The sequence below is a fragment of the Pyrgilauda ruficollis genome, unplaced genomic scaffold (assembly GCF_017590135.1).
Source record: "Pyrgilauda ruficollis isolate IOZ18807 unplaced genomic scaffold, ASM1759013v1 scaffold2, whole genome shotgun sequence".
Lineage (NCBI taxonomy): Eukaryota > Metazoa > Chordata > Aves > Passeriformes > Passeridae > Pyrgilauda > Pyrgilauda ruficollis.
This window is the reverse complement of record NW_024519206.1, coordinates 1,795,889-1,811,653: the sequence shown is the minus strand read 5'-3', so window position 1 is coordinate 1,811,653 and position 15,765 is coordinate 1,795,889. Positions and strand designations below refer to the sequence as shown.

At 39.6% G+C, this 15,765-nt stretch overlaps 1 protein-coding gene across 5 annotated transcripts in view; it reads right to left on the bottom strand.

Moving 5' to 3' along the window:
- Positions 1 to 14,210, bottom strand: part of AKAP9 (A-kinase anchoring protein 9) — a 106,157-nt gene extending 91,947 nt beyond the window's left edge. For all 5 annotated transcript variants that reach the window (XM_041466775.1, XM_041466777.1, XM_041466779.1 and 2 more), the window contains exon 1: positions 13,902 to 14,210. In XM_041466775.1, the coding sequence (XP_041322709.1) occupies positions 13,902 to 13,949 (48 nt within the window). In that variant the 5' untranslated portion in view covers positions 13,950 to 14,210. The remainder of the gene's footprint in view (positions 1 to 13,901) is intronic.
- Positions 14,211 to 15,765: the final 1,555 nt, after the last annotated feature.

The following is a 15,765-nucleotide window of genomic DNA, read 5'->3' as shown; positions in this document are numbered from 1 at the left end:
CATATAAGCATGTTAATTCCACTATATTTAGATCTTAAAAAATACGCAATTCAAAAGAAATGTCTTACAGAATAGGTACAGCCTAAAAAGCAATGAACCTATGTAATTAAATACTAGAAGCAGTCAGGTGGTCAGCAAACTTCTGCCTTGTTCTGTAATTTTCTTCCCATGCTGCCCTTCTTCCTCAAAAATAACCTTAGGAAAACACTCCTGAGACTGTAAGGGAGTGAAAAAGTGAGTCTACCTTTTCCTTGAGCCCAAAGCAAGGCTAAATTTCAATCTAAATTTTGGTAATAATGGACGGAAAGAGGCAAGTCTGGTTCAGGAAAAAGAGAAATTATTTTCATATTTCCTATGTGCTAATTTTTCTTCTCAATTAAAATTTTCTTTGTATTAAACACACATAACTACAATTTATCACATCCTAGAATACAGACTTTAGCCCTCATTTTTAACAGGAATCTGAGAGGGGGGAAAAAGTTGCATACCACACTGAACTTCATAGACGAGCAGAACAAGCTTGATATTTCAAACAGAAGTTCACAGGGTTTCTCTAAAAGCATTTTAAACTCTAGGTGAGAGTAGTCCTAAATACCTCATGGTCTTTTGACTTTAACACCACTGAAACAACTTACTGTGACTTTGTGGCAGAACATTCTTTATTATCAGCATGATAAAGGTGTCAAATTGGAATATTTTTTTCAAGAAAACTTTAAACAACTTCTACTACCACAAAATAACACTTACTGCTTAATGAGAACAAATGTTCTTCTTATTAGTTCTAAAAATCCCACACTCTAACTTCCCAATTAATATCAAAACCCATATAGAGTAATTAACACAAGATATTGAGACAATGGAATTTAAAATACCATATAAATGTTTTATTTAATTCAGAAAACACAAAAATCATAACCTATGGCCATCTGTGCCTGCCAGTTAGAAGGCAACTCTAAAAATACAAAAGTATGCAGAATCAACAGTTGCCTCCAGTAACTCCATACAGTGCTTGTCAATCAAATTACTGGCAACCTGCAAGTTTGTATGTAACACAGACACTTCATTCTGTTTATTAATTCTTACATGTTTAAAAGTTAAGGTTGACATTTTTCATTTTTATAAAGATTGAACTATTAAGACTGAAACTATGGGACGAGAAAATAAAAAGCTTTGAGAAGCTTTTTTTAAATGATTTTTTAAAAATAATTATCATGTTTCTAATTTTGAGCATTACCAGACTCATTTACATTTTGCTTACATGCATTTATGGAAGACATAACTGTAGGCAAAATCTATGTTTTCAACTGAAGAAAAATCCCCAGAATAAATTCACTTTCACTTGTTTTATAGCATTCTGCACATTACTTCAAGTGGGTTTCTTGCAAAACACTTGAAATCCATTTCCTTCACACAACTAGTTACATGGACATTATGGTCCAAGTTAAAGAGGTGTTCTTCCCCAAACTGAATAGATGAAGATAACACCTGAAAATAAAGACTTATTTTAGGGAGCATCGAAGGAGTGAAACAGTATCATAAATTATCTTAATTGCTAGTCACCTTAATGCATTACATCAGAAAAATGCAGGTTTTTTATAAGCCTTTTGTTATATATAACCCAGCTCCTTAAGATATAGTATAGTACTGATACATGCCTATTTATTTGTATTTTTTAATTAGCTTTATATTGTGTTTAATCTGGCACTGTGAAATCAAGTATTTGAATGTGTTTCTCCCAACACAAAGGATTATCTTATTGCAGTTGCTTGAGAAGAATAAACTTGAACCTATCCATTTCCTCCATTCTCCCGCCACCCCAATACATGCTGCAATGAAATAATTACATGGGGAGGAGCAGGAGAGAGATAAAACAGAACCCCTTAATTTCTCAATCAGTGCTTGATCACATCAGCCCATTATCATCCAGACAACAGCTATGATGCTGTTAAATAACATAATTCTATTCCTCAAGTTATTCTTACCTTTTTTTTCAGGTAAAACCCAAGAATATTACCTACCCAAGTTGACCACGTCATAAAAGCACAACTTGGCTTAAAGAGGTTGTGAGAAAAAAAAAAAATTCCAAAATTGGGATTGTAGGCAGAAATCAATTTTGGGGGTCCTCCTCCTATTTCAGGATATGAAAACGATACTGCTGGCCACTACTGAGAAATACAGGATCCCTTCCTGACTTCAAAGTGAATCACACAATATCACCTCTTTCTTTTAGTCACTGGAACATTCTGTAGGCTACTTTTACAGCCCTGTAATGAAATGGAATTAAAAATTCCTCCTTTCTGCCAATGGGAAAGTGTGTGAACTTTCCTCTACCATCTTTCATGCTGCTAAGATGTCATGTGTTTTCAGCCAGCCTGTTCTTTCAGACTGTCAGTGTCTCTGATAAGAAGCCCTATGCCTCAATTCATTAATGTCCCTAAGGCAGTATCATCCATGAGCACACAGAAGGCACACTCCCTCCAATGCAGGTCATTTACAAACATCCAACTGGACACCTGAAGAACACTACTTTTCAGCAATCTGAGCAGAGCAGTCCAGCTAATTTTCTGCCCACCTTGCAGACCATGTATCCAAGCCACCTATCTCCAGTTTGTCCAAACAGCCTCTAAGAGATCACATCAAATGCCTTCCTAAAGTCAAGGTAAACAACATCCACCATTCTCTCCCCATCTATGAGACATTCGATTTATCACAGAGGACAATTGACTTGCCCTTTATAAATTCCAGTCAAGCTCTTGGTCTTTCTGTGCCTGAACATAGGTTCCAGGAAGATCTGCTCTATCATCTTCCCAGACACCAGAGCCAGGCTGACCTGCCTACAGATTCTGATACTCCTCATCCTCCTTGAATATGGAGCTGATGTTTGCTTTTTTCCTCCTGCTTCATTTGAAATCTCTGAAGGCAATGACCTTTCAAAGATGAGCGAAGGAATAGCCTTGTAACAATAGCACCCAGCTTCTGCAGGATGCTGGGATGCATTGTACTCAGTCCCATAAATGTCAATACATCAAAATTGCTTAAGTGTTCCCCAGTTTGATCTGTACAGTTCAGCCCTCCAGTTCTGTCATTAAACTCAGGGACCTGGAAAGCCCAAGGACAGCCCTTACCACAAAGAAGTAAAAAAAGCCTTGAGTGCTGCTTCCACATCCTTTTGCACCAGATTATTTTGAAGTCTAAGCCTCTTCACCGCGTTTGCCACCCACTTCAGTTTAGTACTGTGTACATACACACATTCTTTCCACAGCTAATAATGTAAATACTGAGTGACACAGGCTTTGTGGAAGACTGAATGACCACCTACTTTGAGAGTAAGCCATTAAAACAAATAACACTAAGTCAAATGTATTTGTATTCATTTGCATTCACTATTCATTTGTAACATGAAATGATGATTGTACCTTAACCAAGTCTTTAGTTTGCTTATAAGATGGTATCACACAGTGACAAAAATCTTTAACACTTTCAGCGAGTTCTGTCACACCAGCCCTAGTTACCTAAAGGGGGTCTCCTGTTAACAGTTGTGCAGATCTCCAAGGACCTTAATGTTTTGTTTTGTTTCGTTTAAAGAGCAGTCTGTTTTGTTTAAGTCTGTTTTGCTTAAAGAGCAGTCTTTGCCAGTCTTCTGAGTCTCCCTATTGAGCACATACAGAGTCTTACTGATAACTGCAGCTGTGGTTACAGAGTATGTATCAAGCATCAGCGTGGCTTCCAGCGACCCAAGCTTGGGGATAATCAACTGCTTCTCAAAAATCATGAATACTGATTAGAATCCCACAACAAAAGTCCTGACACATCTACAGAAAGTTGTAGTCAGGCAACTACTACATCCTGTGGGATCCTAATAAAATACTCCATTCCAGCTCCCATAGTTCCTCCTTCCACAACACACTGCAATTATTCAACTGCAAATTCTAAACAGTTAACTTTAAAAAACTACCATTTCTAGAGCAAAGGGTTTAAAGATGCAACAATACTGCAACACATAGAGAATTGCATGGAGAGAATCTGTATCTGAAGAGGCTTTGCCCAGACTTCTCTAGGTAACTAATGGAAGAAAACTTGAATGACAAAAGCATTTGTCATTTGTGCTGATGCTTCAAGAAAGGGGCTGCAGCCCACTGCATGTTTTTCCTGATCAGCAGAAGTCCTGCACTGCCCAACAATGCATATTTTTCCCTCCTCCTGCATGGTAACATTTAGTCATTATACAAAAAGAGGAAGAAGAGTTTATTAGATATTGGCTGAGAAGGGCCGACGAAAGTATTTTTGGATGTTAGAAAAAGCATAAACTATTGATTTGCTTTAAGTCTCTATGCACTGTTTACATTATCCTGATCCATGTAAATTTAACTTTTTCATCTTAACAGGAAACAATTTAGTTGTATTTATGTAGAATAGATCTACATTTTTCCTCTCCACAGTGTCCTCTTTAGTAAAAATGTAGCTACGACACAGATATTTAAAGATCAAAAACTGAGAGAAATAAAACCCAACAGGTAGAGAAAACATGTAAAGGCACAGCAAGATCTCAAGAGTAGTGTTTGCATCTAATTTCTCATTAGCCAAGAAGTCTGAAAGAAAGAGGCACCTTTAGAATGAACAGACTATGTCTAAATAAGGCGTTATTAATAACCAACACAAGATCATAATTTTTTTCAACTTGACAAGCGCCAACTGGCACAGAATTGGAAAGGTTACATCTTTGTCAATAAGACAATCAGCTTTTCAGCTACAGATCAATTGTTTAAATTCAGTTCATGCTAAGCAGGAACTAATAGCCATTCCTTGTCAATAAACACAAGTGATGTGATGACTTCCATCCAGTTGTCAATGCAATCTTTTCAGGAACATTGTGTTCAGTTGTCAAAAGAAGAAATTCTGGAGAATTTCAATACATTTTTAAGCTATTATTCATACGCATTTTGGCCACCTCTGTGCTTCAACTCCATATAGAAAATGAACAAAACTTAAATTTTCATTTTAAGAAAAGTTTATAGTTTTGATATTTTTCTAGTAAATTGCAAATATTTTTTTAGAACAAGTCAAACTCAGTTGCACTTCACCATTTTCCCACCTAGTTTATATCACTTTTACATTAACTCCCACCATGTGGCACGTCTGGCACCGAATGGACAGAGTGAGAATAAAGCCCACAAACTGCAGCTTGTGAGAGAGAGACAGCTCTGAGAGGAGCTGAGCAGACATAAGGGAAGAACCAACTGTATGAATTTCATGCTCAGTGTGCAAGGCTTGACAGGCTTGTACTATTTTGACAGGCTTTTATCACTTTTTACACGCTGCTGAATTATGAGAAAAGCAAGCTCACAAAGACACTGATATTGCTCACAAAACTACACTTGTCTCTGGAGTCTTGTTTTTGCTTTTTATTTGGTTTTGTTTGATTTTTTTTTTAAGAAAGCTAAATTGAATTCCTAGAATATATTCCAAATAATGAAGAAAATCTAACACATCCATCTTTAAGGAGTCTTGTATCAGGATATCCATTATTTCTTTTAACACAGCAAATCAGGCTAGCTAACAGAGCATACAACTGAACAGACTCAGACAAGGTTTTCTTATCATTGCTATTGAGCATTACCTGTTATAGCAAGACATTTTTCCTATATACCTTTTAACTGAAAATATATATTCTCAATGCAAATATACAGGTTTTACATCAAACTGATTACCTCCCTTAAACAATCTAAATGGATTTAGAAATACTTAAATATTTTCCCCTTGTTTTGTGGTTGGATACTGGAGGTTTCTTCACAGAGAAGAGTTTAATGACAAGTAAAAAGGTCAGCAAACAAAGCCAGGATTAAGGGATAACCTCTTCTATCAAATCACAGCCTACCACTGAACGCAGATTTGAATAAAATGTTATGCGACTTACTCTGCTTATTCTCTGGAACACCTGTTTTATCAATATTTGCACAGAAACATGTTCAGTGCCAGAACAATCCCATTTACTCCATCTCTTTAACTCCAACAATCTTCTTGGGTCTTGCTTGCTATTGTAGTTTTAGAGATATCCTGTAATTTTGCCATGGCAGCACAGTTTTCATCAAATCTAGGCTTTCCTCTAAAAATATCACAAAAATGGTATATATTCTCTTTATCATTATTATCTCCCATTGTCAAGAATTTTAAAATTTCTTCATGTTTTGAGATTTAGAAGCATAGTCCAATAGACCACCTCTTCTTTGTTTTGCCATGATGTTACAACTCAGTGTTGTTACAACTGGGATTTGATCACTCCCTCACTACCCTCAACTTAGTGTTTGCTATCTAGAGTCTCACATTCCTTTGCCAGCTGACAACTGTTGAATTTGTTCCATCTGGGAGCTTGCTGGGGCTCCTTTTCAGAAGAGGAAAGAAGGAGGAGAACTCATTCTATACTTCCAAGAAACTAAGAATTCTAAGAAATTTTTATTAATTGTTCAGTCCTTTCTCCACTGGTTGTAGGAAAGGTAGTTATAAAACGTAGGCTTCTCAAGAAATCACAAGAAAACGAAGATCAAGGTTTCCTTCAAAAACAGGAACACCACAACCATCAACACAATAGGGTGTGCCAACTCTTTGCAGTCAACAGACAAGCATCTCATCAACATAAATTTCAAGAACTATTTATGTTTCAGCAGAGCAGTTAAAAGACTGAGATTATCAATTGTGTTCTGCTGAACTGTGGTACATTTATCATTCCAAATTCAAAGCGACATGCTAGCATGTATCAGTAACAAAATAATTTTGAAACAAATACTTAGAAATACCTTGAAATCTCTCTCTGTGGGGCAGATAATTTAAGACAGAGCTTTCAGATCCTCAATTAGGATTTCCAACAATTGTGCTACTAGTATATAATCTTATGTTGCAATATATGGTAGGTTCAACAAAGTTGGACCTACTTCAGCAACCTTATTTTCTTTTGCCCTCATTTTTATCAGATTTTTCACTATTCCAAACTCTAAGATGCTGGAGTAACCATGTATTATTCTACAGTCAATACCTTTGTACATCAGTATTTAAAAGCATCTAGTTGTTTGGTTATTCCCTGTCAGGAAAAAATACAGGATTTTCTGGCAACACCTACAAAGTCCAATTTCCTGGGAGTATCAGATACACTTTACTGAAAGCCCTTTAGAATTAATTTGTGGTGTTGATCAAGCTTATTTACTTATTTCAAGTAAGTACCAACAAACTTTTCTAGATTCTAGTTATAACAGGGAAACAAATGTTGCAGTCATCTCTGTTTTGCTATTGCAACACACATACTAAGAAAATAAGTAGTTGTAAAGACCACAGAAATGAGAGAGACTCACACAAAAATTAAGAATGCCTTGAAAGTAGGCGAAGAGCAACTTTGTGATTTCTTTTCTGTAATTCCTTCTCCTTACAAAAGGAACAAGAAAACATTTTAAACTGCAGTTTTGCAATGCCATTTATTGTTTTCACTGTGCTATCAACAATACTGTGCTTATTTCTCTATTTTTGTGAAATTCACTAGCCTTTTGGATTAAAGAACAATTCTCTCTAAACTGGCAAAAGAACAAAGATTATTTTGAAGTGGTACTTCTCTGTATTCACAGAAGAAAAGAAGTATAAATTGCAGCTTGTTCTACCTTGCACCACCATTGGAAAGTAGAGAGCTACTTTAAAGACTTGAATAAAAGGCAACATTGATAATAACATCTAAAACCAATAATCAAGCCCTGTATCAAAAGCAAGAACAGACCTCTGGAATGAGGAAAATGGACATCAAAACAACAGTATGAAAAAAAACCGCACACTCGGAAACAGGAAGACTTCTAGTAGTTTCAATTTGAAACAGAGTTGAAATCCCAGATTTCAGTTGAAGTACATTTTTTTAAACAAATACCCAACAGAGTCGATAAAAATTTGAACATGTGAAAAATAAATTAAATTTTATTTTTTCAAAGCATAAAAAAAGAACACTGAGTAAACTGTAATGAGCTGATAGTCCTATTATCCTCAAAAGAAAAATTACACTAGTCATTCCAATTTTTCTGCTATTAGGCATATAATGTCTTGAAAATAGTCTCAGAGATTTCCATTTAATCTCTCACCCAAGCTTATGTACCACCCCCGTAGCAATCAATTATCTAGACTGAATATATTTATATCTCAAATGTATATAAAATCTCTTTTTCTACAACATAGATAAACACTGTTTTGAACAAAAATAAATGCACGCACAACAAGCTTAACACCTCACACTTTGCTCCTTCCTCACCTCTACTCCATTTCTTTCCTATCTTCTTTTACTCAAAAAAGTTTTAAAACCACATGTGCTCTCTCCCGGGCAATGTTCAGTCCTTATATCTGTGATTTTCTCTGCAACACAAAGTAAGCTTTTAAGCTTACTCATATTCATAATCAAAATATACACATGCAATTCCATATACCTTCTATGATTTGCATTTAAAATTGACAGAGATGCAGACTGGAGAGCAGACTGAAGCCTGTAAACAAAAAGAAGTCAAACCCCACAAGTTCAGAAGGGCCTAGAAAAAGAAACAGCTTTGCAGTAGAACAAAAGAATGCCTAGGAACGAGACTTGATACAGATTTCTGAGGATCTTCATGTGCAAGAAAAAGAGTTCCTTAAAATAAACTGTTCATTATAGTATTTTTTCAGTTTCACTGTACTCTCAAGCCAAAGCCTTCCCACATCTTTCCAGGAAACTTTTGAAAGATCCAGTTGCTTCCTGTCTTGTCCATTAATACACACCAGCATTTTCAGATATAGAAAGCACCACTGCCATGCTGTGAACTTTTAACTCAAAAAGCTTCTTCTGTCCTTAATTTATGAAGAGCGACCACAATAACTAGGGCTTTATGATGAAATCAGCACTTGTGATATGGCAAATATGATTTCTTTTAAGAGAAAATGAGAGTAGGAAAATGCAGACTGAAAAGTAAATTCTTCCTTCCATAATTTATTTTTGCTCAAGTTATTTGAGGTTGATAGGATAAACAAAATGAACAGTCTACACTTGAAAGCAAAAGATGATGTGTCAATAGCCCAGCTATTTAATGACATGTAAGTTTGAAATCTATTTAATTTGACTGACCCTTAAATTAGCTCTGTTGGTTAGAGCATGGTGCTGACACCACTCCTGTGGGTTCAATCCCCACATGTAACTGTCTTAAGTCACTTAAGAGTTGAACTTGATCATCCTTGTAGGTCCGTTTCAACACAGAATATTCTGAGGTCTGTGACTTCAGTGATGAAAAACCCTTTAATAACTACTGAGATACTGCCTTTTTCCTCTTCAGGTAAATCACAGGGAGTTTAAAAAGACTGCGTTTTACACACAATCTATACTTCTGGGGGATTTAAATTACAGCTTTAATCACTGAATCACATAATTATTCCATGTTTGCATGAGTGTTTTATTTAAAAAAAGCCCTAAATGTATCAATCCCTTTCCTTGAGACTTCCGAAACTACTCAGTCCAAAGAGGCTAGAGATGAGTGAGGAAAATCTCTTTCTCCCCTCAAAAAAGAAAGACATAGCAATGCAAACACCAAACATTGCCAGACTCTTAGACAATGCTATTTTAATAATACATATCATTTTCATCTTCAGCCATCTGAAATATTTACATGCATGACCAGATGACAAAATATGCAATTATTTCTTTTGACTATTCAATTTGTGAAGATAACTTGCCAAATTAGTTATACAACCTGTAATACTTGTCCACTGAGAGCCATCAGAGCTTCCCCAGCCGACATCACTGCTCCATCTGCTCAGTGATTTTCTGGTACAGATCAAAAGCAGTAACAGCCTCTGTTCTCAAGTGTTTAAACGAAACCAGTTCACTAATTTCTTCAGGTTCTCCAACAATTACACAGTTTGTTAAAACTCTGCAACAATGCATTTCAAACATTCATAAAAGCTCTGAAAAACAAAACACTAAATTATGTATTTTTAACATTAGACCTGAAATCCTAGACCAACACAAGAGAACTTATGAAGTTTATTAGTGTCGTTCACTTGTTTGCCCCTCCCATAGGAAAAACAAGCATACAGCCAAGGAGTGCCCTTTGCTCACTAGAAATTTAAACACTTATTTAAATACTTTGTTAACTAAATTTCAGTACTGTAAAACGGATCATTCCATAAAACTTGCTATTGATAGCTTCATCTCAATTTTGCCAGTTAAAACAGCTGTGCCTTTCATGTGCATCTGTGTGCATAGAAATTAAAATATTTTTGTAAATTTCAAAAGCTTTGCACCAAAATATCCTCAGCCACTTTCTGACAAGGGAATCCAATCACCATGGTTTCATTCTGAAGCTAGCAAACTACTCTCTGTAGTTCTGAAAGTTGATCAAGACAGTCCCACACCCTAATAAGAAAAGCCAGTTGCTAAGCTGCTAAATACATACATGAAATTAAAATACCCAACCCAACTACAATAAATAATCTTTAATGTCACATGAGCTTTCCAAGCAAACTGATGCACACAGGAATCCACACATAGTATGCCACATCAAGACCTTCAACCACCATCCTCCGTAGTTCTTTTTTAACCCCAGATACACATTCACTATCTCAGGCCACCAACAAAATCTCCTCAGCAAGGCACAAAACACATCTGATGTGTTTCTAATGTCACTGTGTTTTAGGGCACTGATCAACCTTACAGCATGCATCTATATTTCTGTTGCTGGCACACATCTTCTCCCTTCCACTTTCCACCACAGTCAACACTGTTTGCCTTAAGTGGCTTTCTAACACACTCTTCTTGCTTCCATAATGACAGCATGAGATAAGATAAAGAAACGACCTGTTTGGGAGAGAAGGGAGTTCTACAGAGGAACTGAGACATCATTTTCAATGGAAGGGAGACAGACATTTAGAGAGGCTGGGTTAATATTCAGCAGATTTACTCACGGCAAAAGAAAATTAATGACTACAGGTCTGGAAAAGGGAGCATGTAATTTACTGAATTTAACTTTGTGCCTCCCTTGCCTTTGCAGACTTGTAACAGACAGAACAACAACACATGGTGCAAACTGCTTCATCATGCACGCTTGGGTGTAGTCCCCGAAGATCAGCAGGGACACATGAATATTGGTGAGCCTACATCAAGACTTTTTATTTCAATTTTCAAATCATGTACTGGCAAAGGCTGTGTGCTCACACTGAGACCTATTCTGCCAGGCTTGAGTACACTTAGCACCATTCAGTCAAGGTAAGATTCACAAGAGAGCTTCTCATTTCCAGTAACAAGAAAGGAGGACTCAGTAGAAAATTAATTTGCAGAAAATCCACTTTTAATACACTTCTCTGTAAAAGATCTATGTGGGGGGACAGTGTCTTAGAAGTCATCAAGAAGAAGTTCCATTGTAGATCAATGCACACAAAACCAAATGCTACATTTGTCTACTTGATATTAGAAAACAACCAAATGGTTGCTTTACAAGAGAGTTCATATGGCTTAATATGCAGACACTGAGATTTAGCAGTGCCGACTTTACAAGGAAAAAACCAAACCAAACCAAACCAGAATCGTGGTCTCAATTGTGAATAATAACTCCACAGTGTATAATAACTCCACAGTTAGCAGTGTACTAGCCACCTTCATGGCATCTATTAGGCTCTTTTACCAGATTCCCAATTACCTACATTCATCCTGCAGTTTATGGAACATCTTATTTGAAGTTTGTAATTTCAGGTGGATGGTTTAAGGCATCTGCAGTATAGCAGTACCTTCACTTTTTGGCACAATAACAACATACACTTAAACACATTTTCTCAGCTACTTTATTTAAATAACTCTCAAGTGATAAAGCGCAAAGGTTTTCTCGATGCATGTTGCTGTGGTATGCAGAAAATACCCACTGGAGCCAAGCAATTTTAGGGGACGCACTTATTACACTACTGCAAATGTGCCTGAAAATGAGAAAAGCAACGGCAGGATCAACTCCTGCTTTCACTCTCTGCTAACACAATTTCTTCTTCTCTGCTTTTATCAGTGACATTTGTCACTAAAAGACTGTGACCTAATCTCCACTACACAACACATTTTTACATTCACATGTAAAAATGGGGTAAATGCAACACAGAACACAAACAAAAAATCTGAAAAAACTCACAGTGCTTTTATAGTCCCTTTTCACATAAACCATGTATAGCTTTAAAGAGTGATAATGACTTAGATCACAGGGGACATTTAAAAGCACAGAATACTAAAGTCTTCAGGCAAAAACTTACATGAACAGCATTAGGTTTTAGACAGAAAAGACTAGAACAATAGTGAAAGTTATGACAGCACTCTTAAAATACAGAATAAATTAGTAAACTGTACATGTCTTTTCTCAAAGTTTGAAGGAAGCCACTGAATTCCTGCTAGAGTACTGTCTTTTGGTTCAATTTTCAGTAATCGTCATTAATTTTCTGTGTTAACCCCAGGCCAACATGGGCAGAAAAATCTAAATTCTTCACTGTGCTTTACAATACTGGCAAATCTACTTCAACCATTTCATTTATGAACTACTTTCTAATTTTCTGCAAAAGAATTAGCCAGTCTGTGACAGAATGTACTGCCACCAGGATCTAATTTGTCCCAGTGCCTTTTATGAGTACTATATAATGTTGTGCCAGCAGAACTCTTGCACTAAGCATTTAAGGAACAGGTTTTTCTATATAAGCATACAACTCCATCTAGGAGATTTTCCCAACAGACAATTTGAACTCCAATAGAAACACACTAAGTAAAGAAGATTTTACTAATACAGCAAAATACCTATTCAATACTTTGCAGATTGAACTATATCTTTTCTATAGTCCACATAAATAAGACGTGAAAATGATGTTTCATAGTTTCATCTTTAGCCTGTCTTCGTTTCGCCTCTGCTATTAGCTCCTGCCAAGTTACATGCGTATCTTTAGCATGAATGACTGACCAACTACTGAACTCTTATCATTTAGCTATGACTACAGGAAGGAAATAGATGATACCTAACGCCAAAACACTAATTTTATCTAGAATGCCATTAATTAGCTTATCTCGTTGAACACACCAAAGCTTTCTTTGAAGTTAAAAAGAGGTCCTCCTGAAGTGTAGTCTGGTCTGCTGCCCAGAAGGCAAAATGCTGTGTAGCCGGCGTGTACTGAGCCATTCTTAGAAGAAAATGCTAAACTCCCCGACTAACCCTTGGGTTAGCCCGCAGAGCAGCGTCTGAGCCGCCGGACAGCCCCGAGGCGGTGACGGCTGCGCGCAGCTCTGCGGGCACCGGGGGTGCCGGCGCGCACGGCGGGGTCCCGCGGGGGAGTCACGGCATTCCCAGCCCGCCGGCACGGGCGCCGCGCCGCACCACTGGAGGCACCGCTAATCCTCTCTCACGGCATTAGTTCCACACTGAGAACAGCTTGTCGGTTTCATAAACTTCCTTAAGGGTTCACAGGGTTTCCCAGGCTTATGAGGTAAACGGGATTCGCGCCTCGGCTGCGAAGGGTAATGAGGTTAAGGCTCCTTCTCCCCTTCCTCCTTGGCTCTTCCTCCGTCCGGCGCCGCAGCGGGCGCTGTCCGGGCTGTCACCGTCCGGCCCCCTGACCGGCACCTGTGGCATGCCAGGTGTCGGGGGCCGGTGTGGCCGGGCACCGGCACCCTCCGCCCGGCCGGGAGCGCAGCCCGGCCCTGCGGCGGGCGGGGGAGCGCGGGGCGGGCGGCACAAAGCGCCTCCTCCGCCCGCGGCTTTGTTCGCGGCGGGGCCTCGCGCCAAGCCCCTGCCGCAGCCCCGCTCCGCCGCCGCACCGCGCAGCTCGGCCCGGCCCCGCTGACAACCTCCCCAGCCCTCACCCTCACCCTGCTGTCTCCCCGCCACGCCACCGCCTCCTCCTCCTACCTTGGCTTTCCCAGCCTCCAGCTTCTTCAGCCGCTCCTCGTCCTCCATGGCGTCTGTGCGGGAGAGCAGGGTGTTACCAGCAGCAGGAGCAGGGGCTCGCCCCGCGCCCTCCCCTCAGCCGGGGCGCACACGCTCGCTGTCCGGTCCGGTCCGGTCCCGTCCCGCCTCACAGCGACGACAGCTGCCGTGGCGGGGCCACCGGCGCCGCCATCTTCAGCTCCACGTAAACACGCGGCCGGGGAAAGTGACGTGTGGCCGCCCGCTCCTCCTCCCGCCGCCGCCGGCCCCTCCTCCCCGAGCCCTGGCCGCTCCCGGCCCCTCTGCCCGCCGGTGACCCCCGCCCGCCCGGCTGTCGCCAAGTCCCGCCGGAGCCGCCCCCGGAGGAGAGGGTTTGACCCCTGCAGGGCGGCGGCGGCGCCGGGGCAGCGGGCGCGGACAGCACCGGTGGGCACACCCCCCTCCACACCCCCGCGCCCTGCGGGCAGAGGCGGGGGCTCCCGCTGCCCACAAAAGAACAGCGCTGCCGAGGCACCCGGCGCTCGCTGGACTGCGGCACGGGGCTCTGAGCGGACAGCACCCGAGTTCTGCTGCCCCGCCAATCCCGTGTCTCTGGCGAGAAGGCTAATTCTGACAGTTCTGGTTTTCCAGGTGTTGTCCTGCTCCTGCGCGCGGCTCACACAATTGCAGGGATCCTACAGCTCGATCTAAGGCTTGGCAATACAACGAGCTTCCCGAGCGTGTGCCGCAGACTGTGTAGGGATGACAACAAAGGATTTGTAGCACCCCCCCGTTAAAATTACTTACCATGCACTTGTCGTGCCAGACGGGCTGGAAGAAGTGTGTTAAAAGCACAATGGGGAATATGGCACGTGGCAATTAAATGCTCATACAATTTCTATACCTCAGCAAATACAGAGCAATATTCTGAGATAATTTAATAGTCTTCTTAATGTGTGCCTTGAAAGGCTAATAGCACTTTGTATCACGTGGTCCTATTGTGCTTTTTTCAGTTCCCCCTGAGGTGGGTTCCGTTTGTGATGGTGCGATGGATGGCACAGGCTTACACACAAAGGAAGGAAAAAGGCTTCCCTGGAACGTGTACCAGCTGCAATGGGAATGGATTCCTTATTCTGCATTTGGTATCATGCTGCTTTACTAAATGCAAAACTCAAAGTCTTTCGGAATTAACTTAGATCTCAGCTTTGCTGATCTTTTGAATATGGCTCCTTTAGTATACATTCTTTCCTTGCCTGAATTTTCCAGCAAAGACAGGATACGCCCAAAAACCCCAAACAAAATTACAAAAGAAAACAGTATTTGAACAGTATTACTGACCACGAACGAGTTTTTTAAAAAGTCAATTAGGTGTCCTAGCAACAAAACACCCATATGACTACCAAAGTAAACTACACATACAGTCTGACATTTTAAAGGATTTTCCTTTCCTCCATTACATTTCAGGGAAAAGTCTGAAATAAGTAGTTAATAGGTACAGGTCATGTGCATTCCCGTGTTTACAAAACAATGTTCTCAACCTTTAGTCAAAAAGGAATGTATACCATTTATGTAAAAAGAAAACACCATCCATCATAGGGAATGAAAAATCTCAGCATTATCTCTTGTTTAATATTTAAAGCAAGACATTTGTTTCAGGTAAAGTTCTCAGACTTTGCCATTTCACTAAGGAAAATCATGTTATAGAGAAAAATAGCAAATGAAAATGAGAATAATTATTTAAAGAGGAAAGATTTTTATAGGAACATAAATTTGAGTTCATTTCTTAAAAATATGTTCCTAAGTCAGTAAATTGAAGTACCTCCTCAAAGCCTGTACAAATAGAAGTTTTTTTTCCCAGCAACTACAA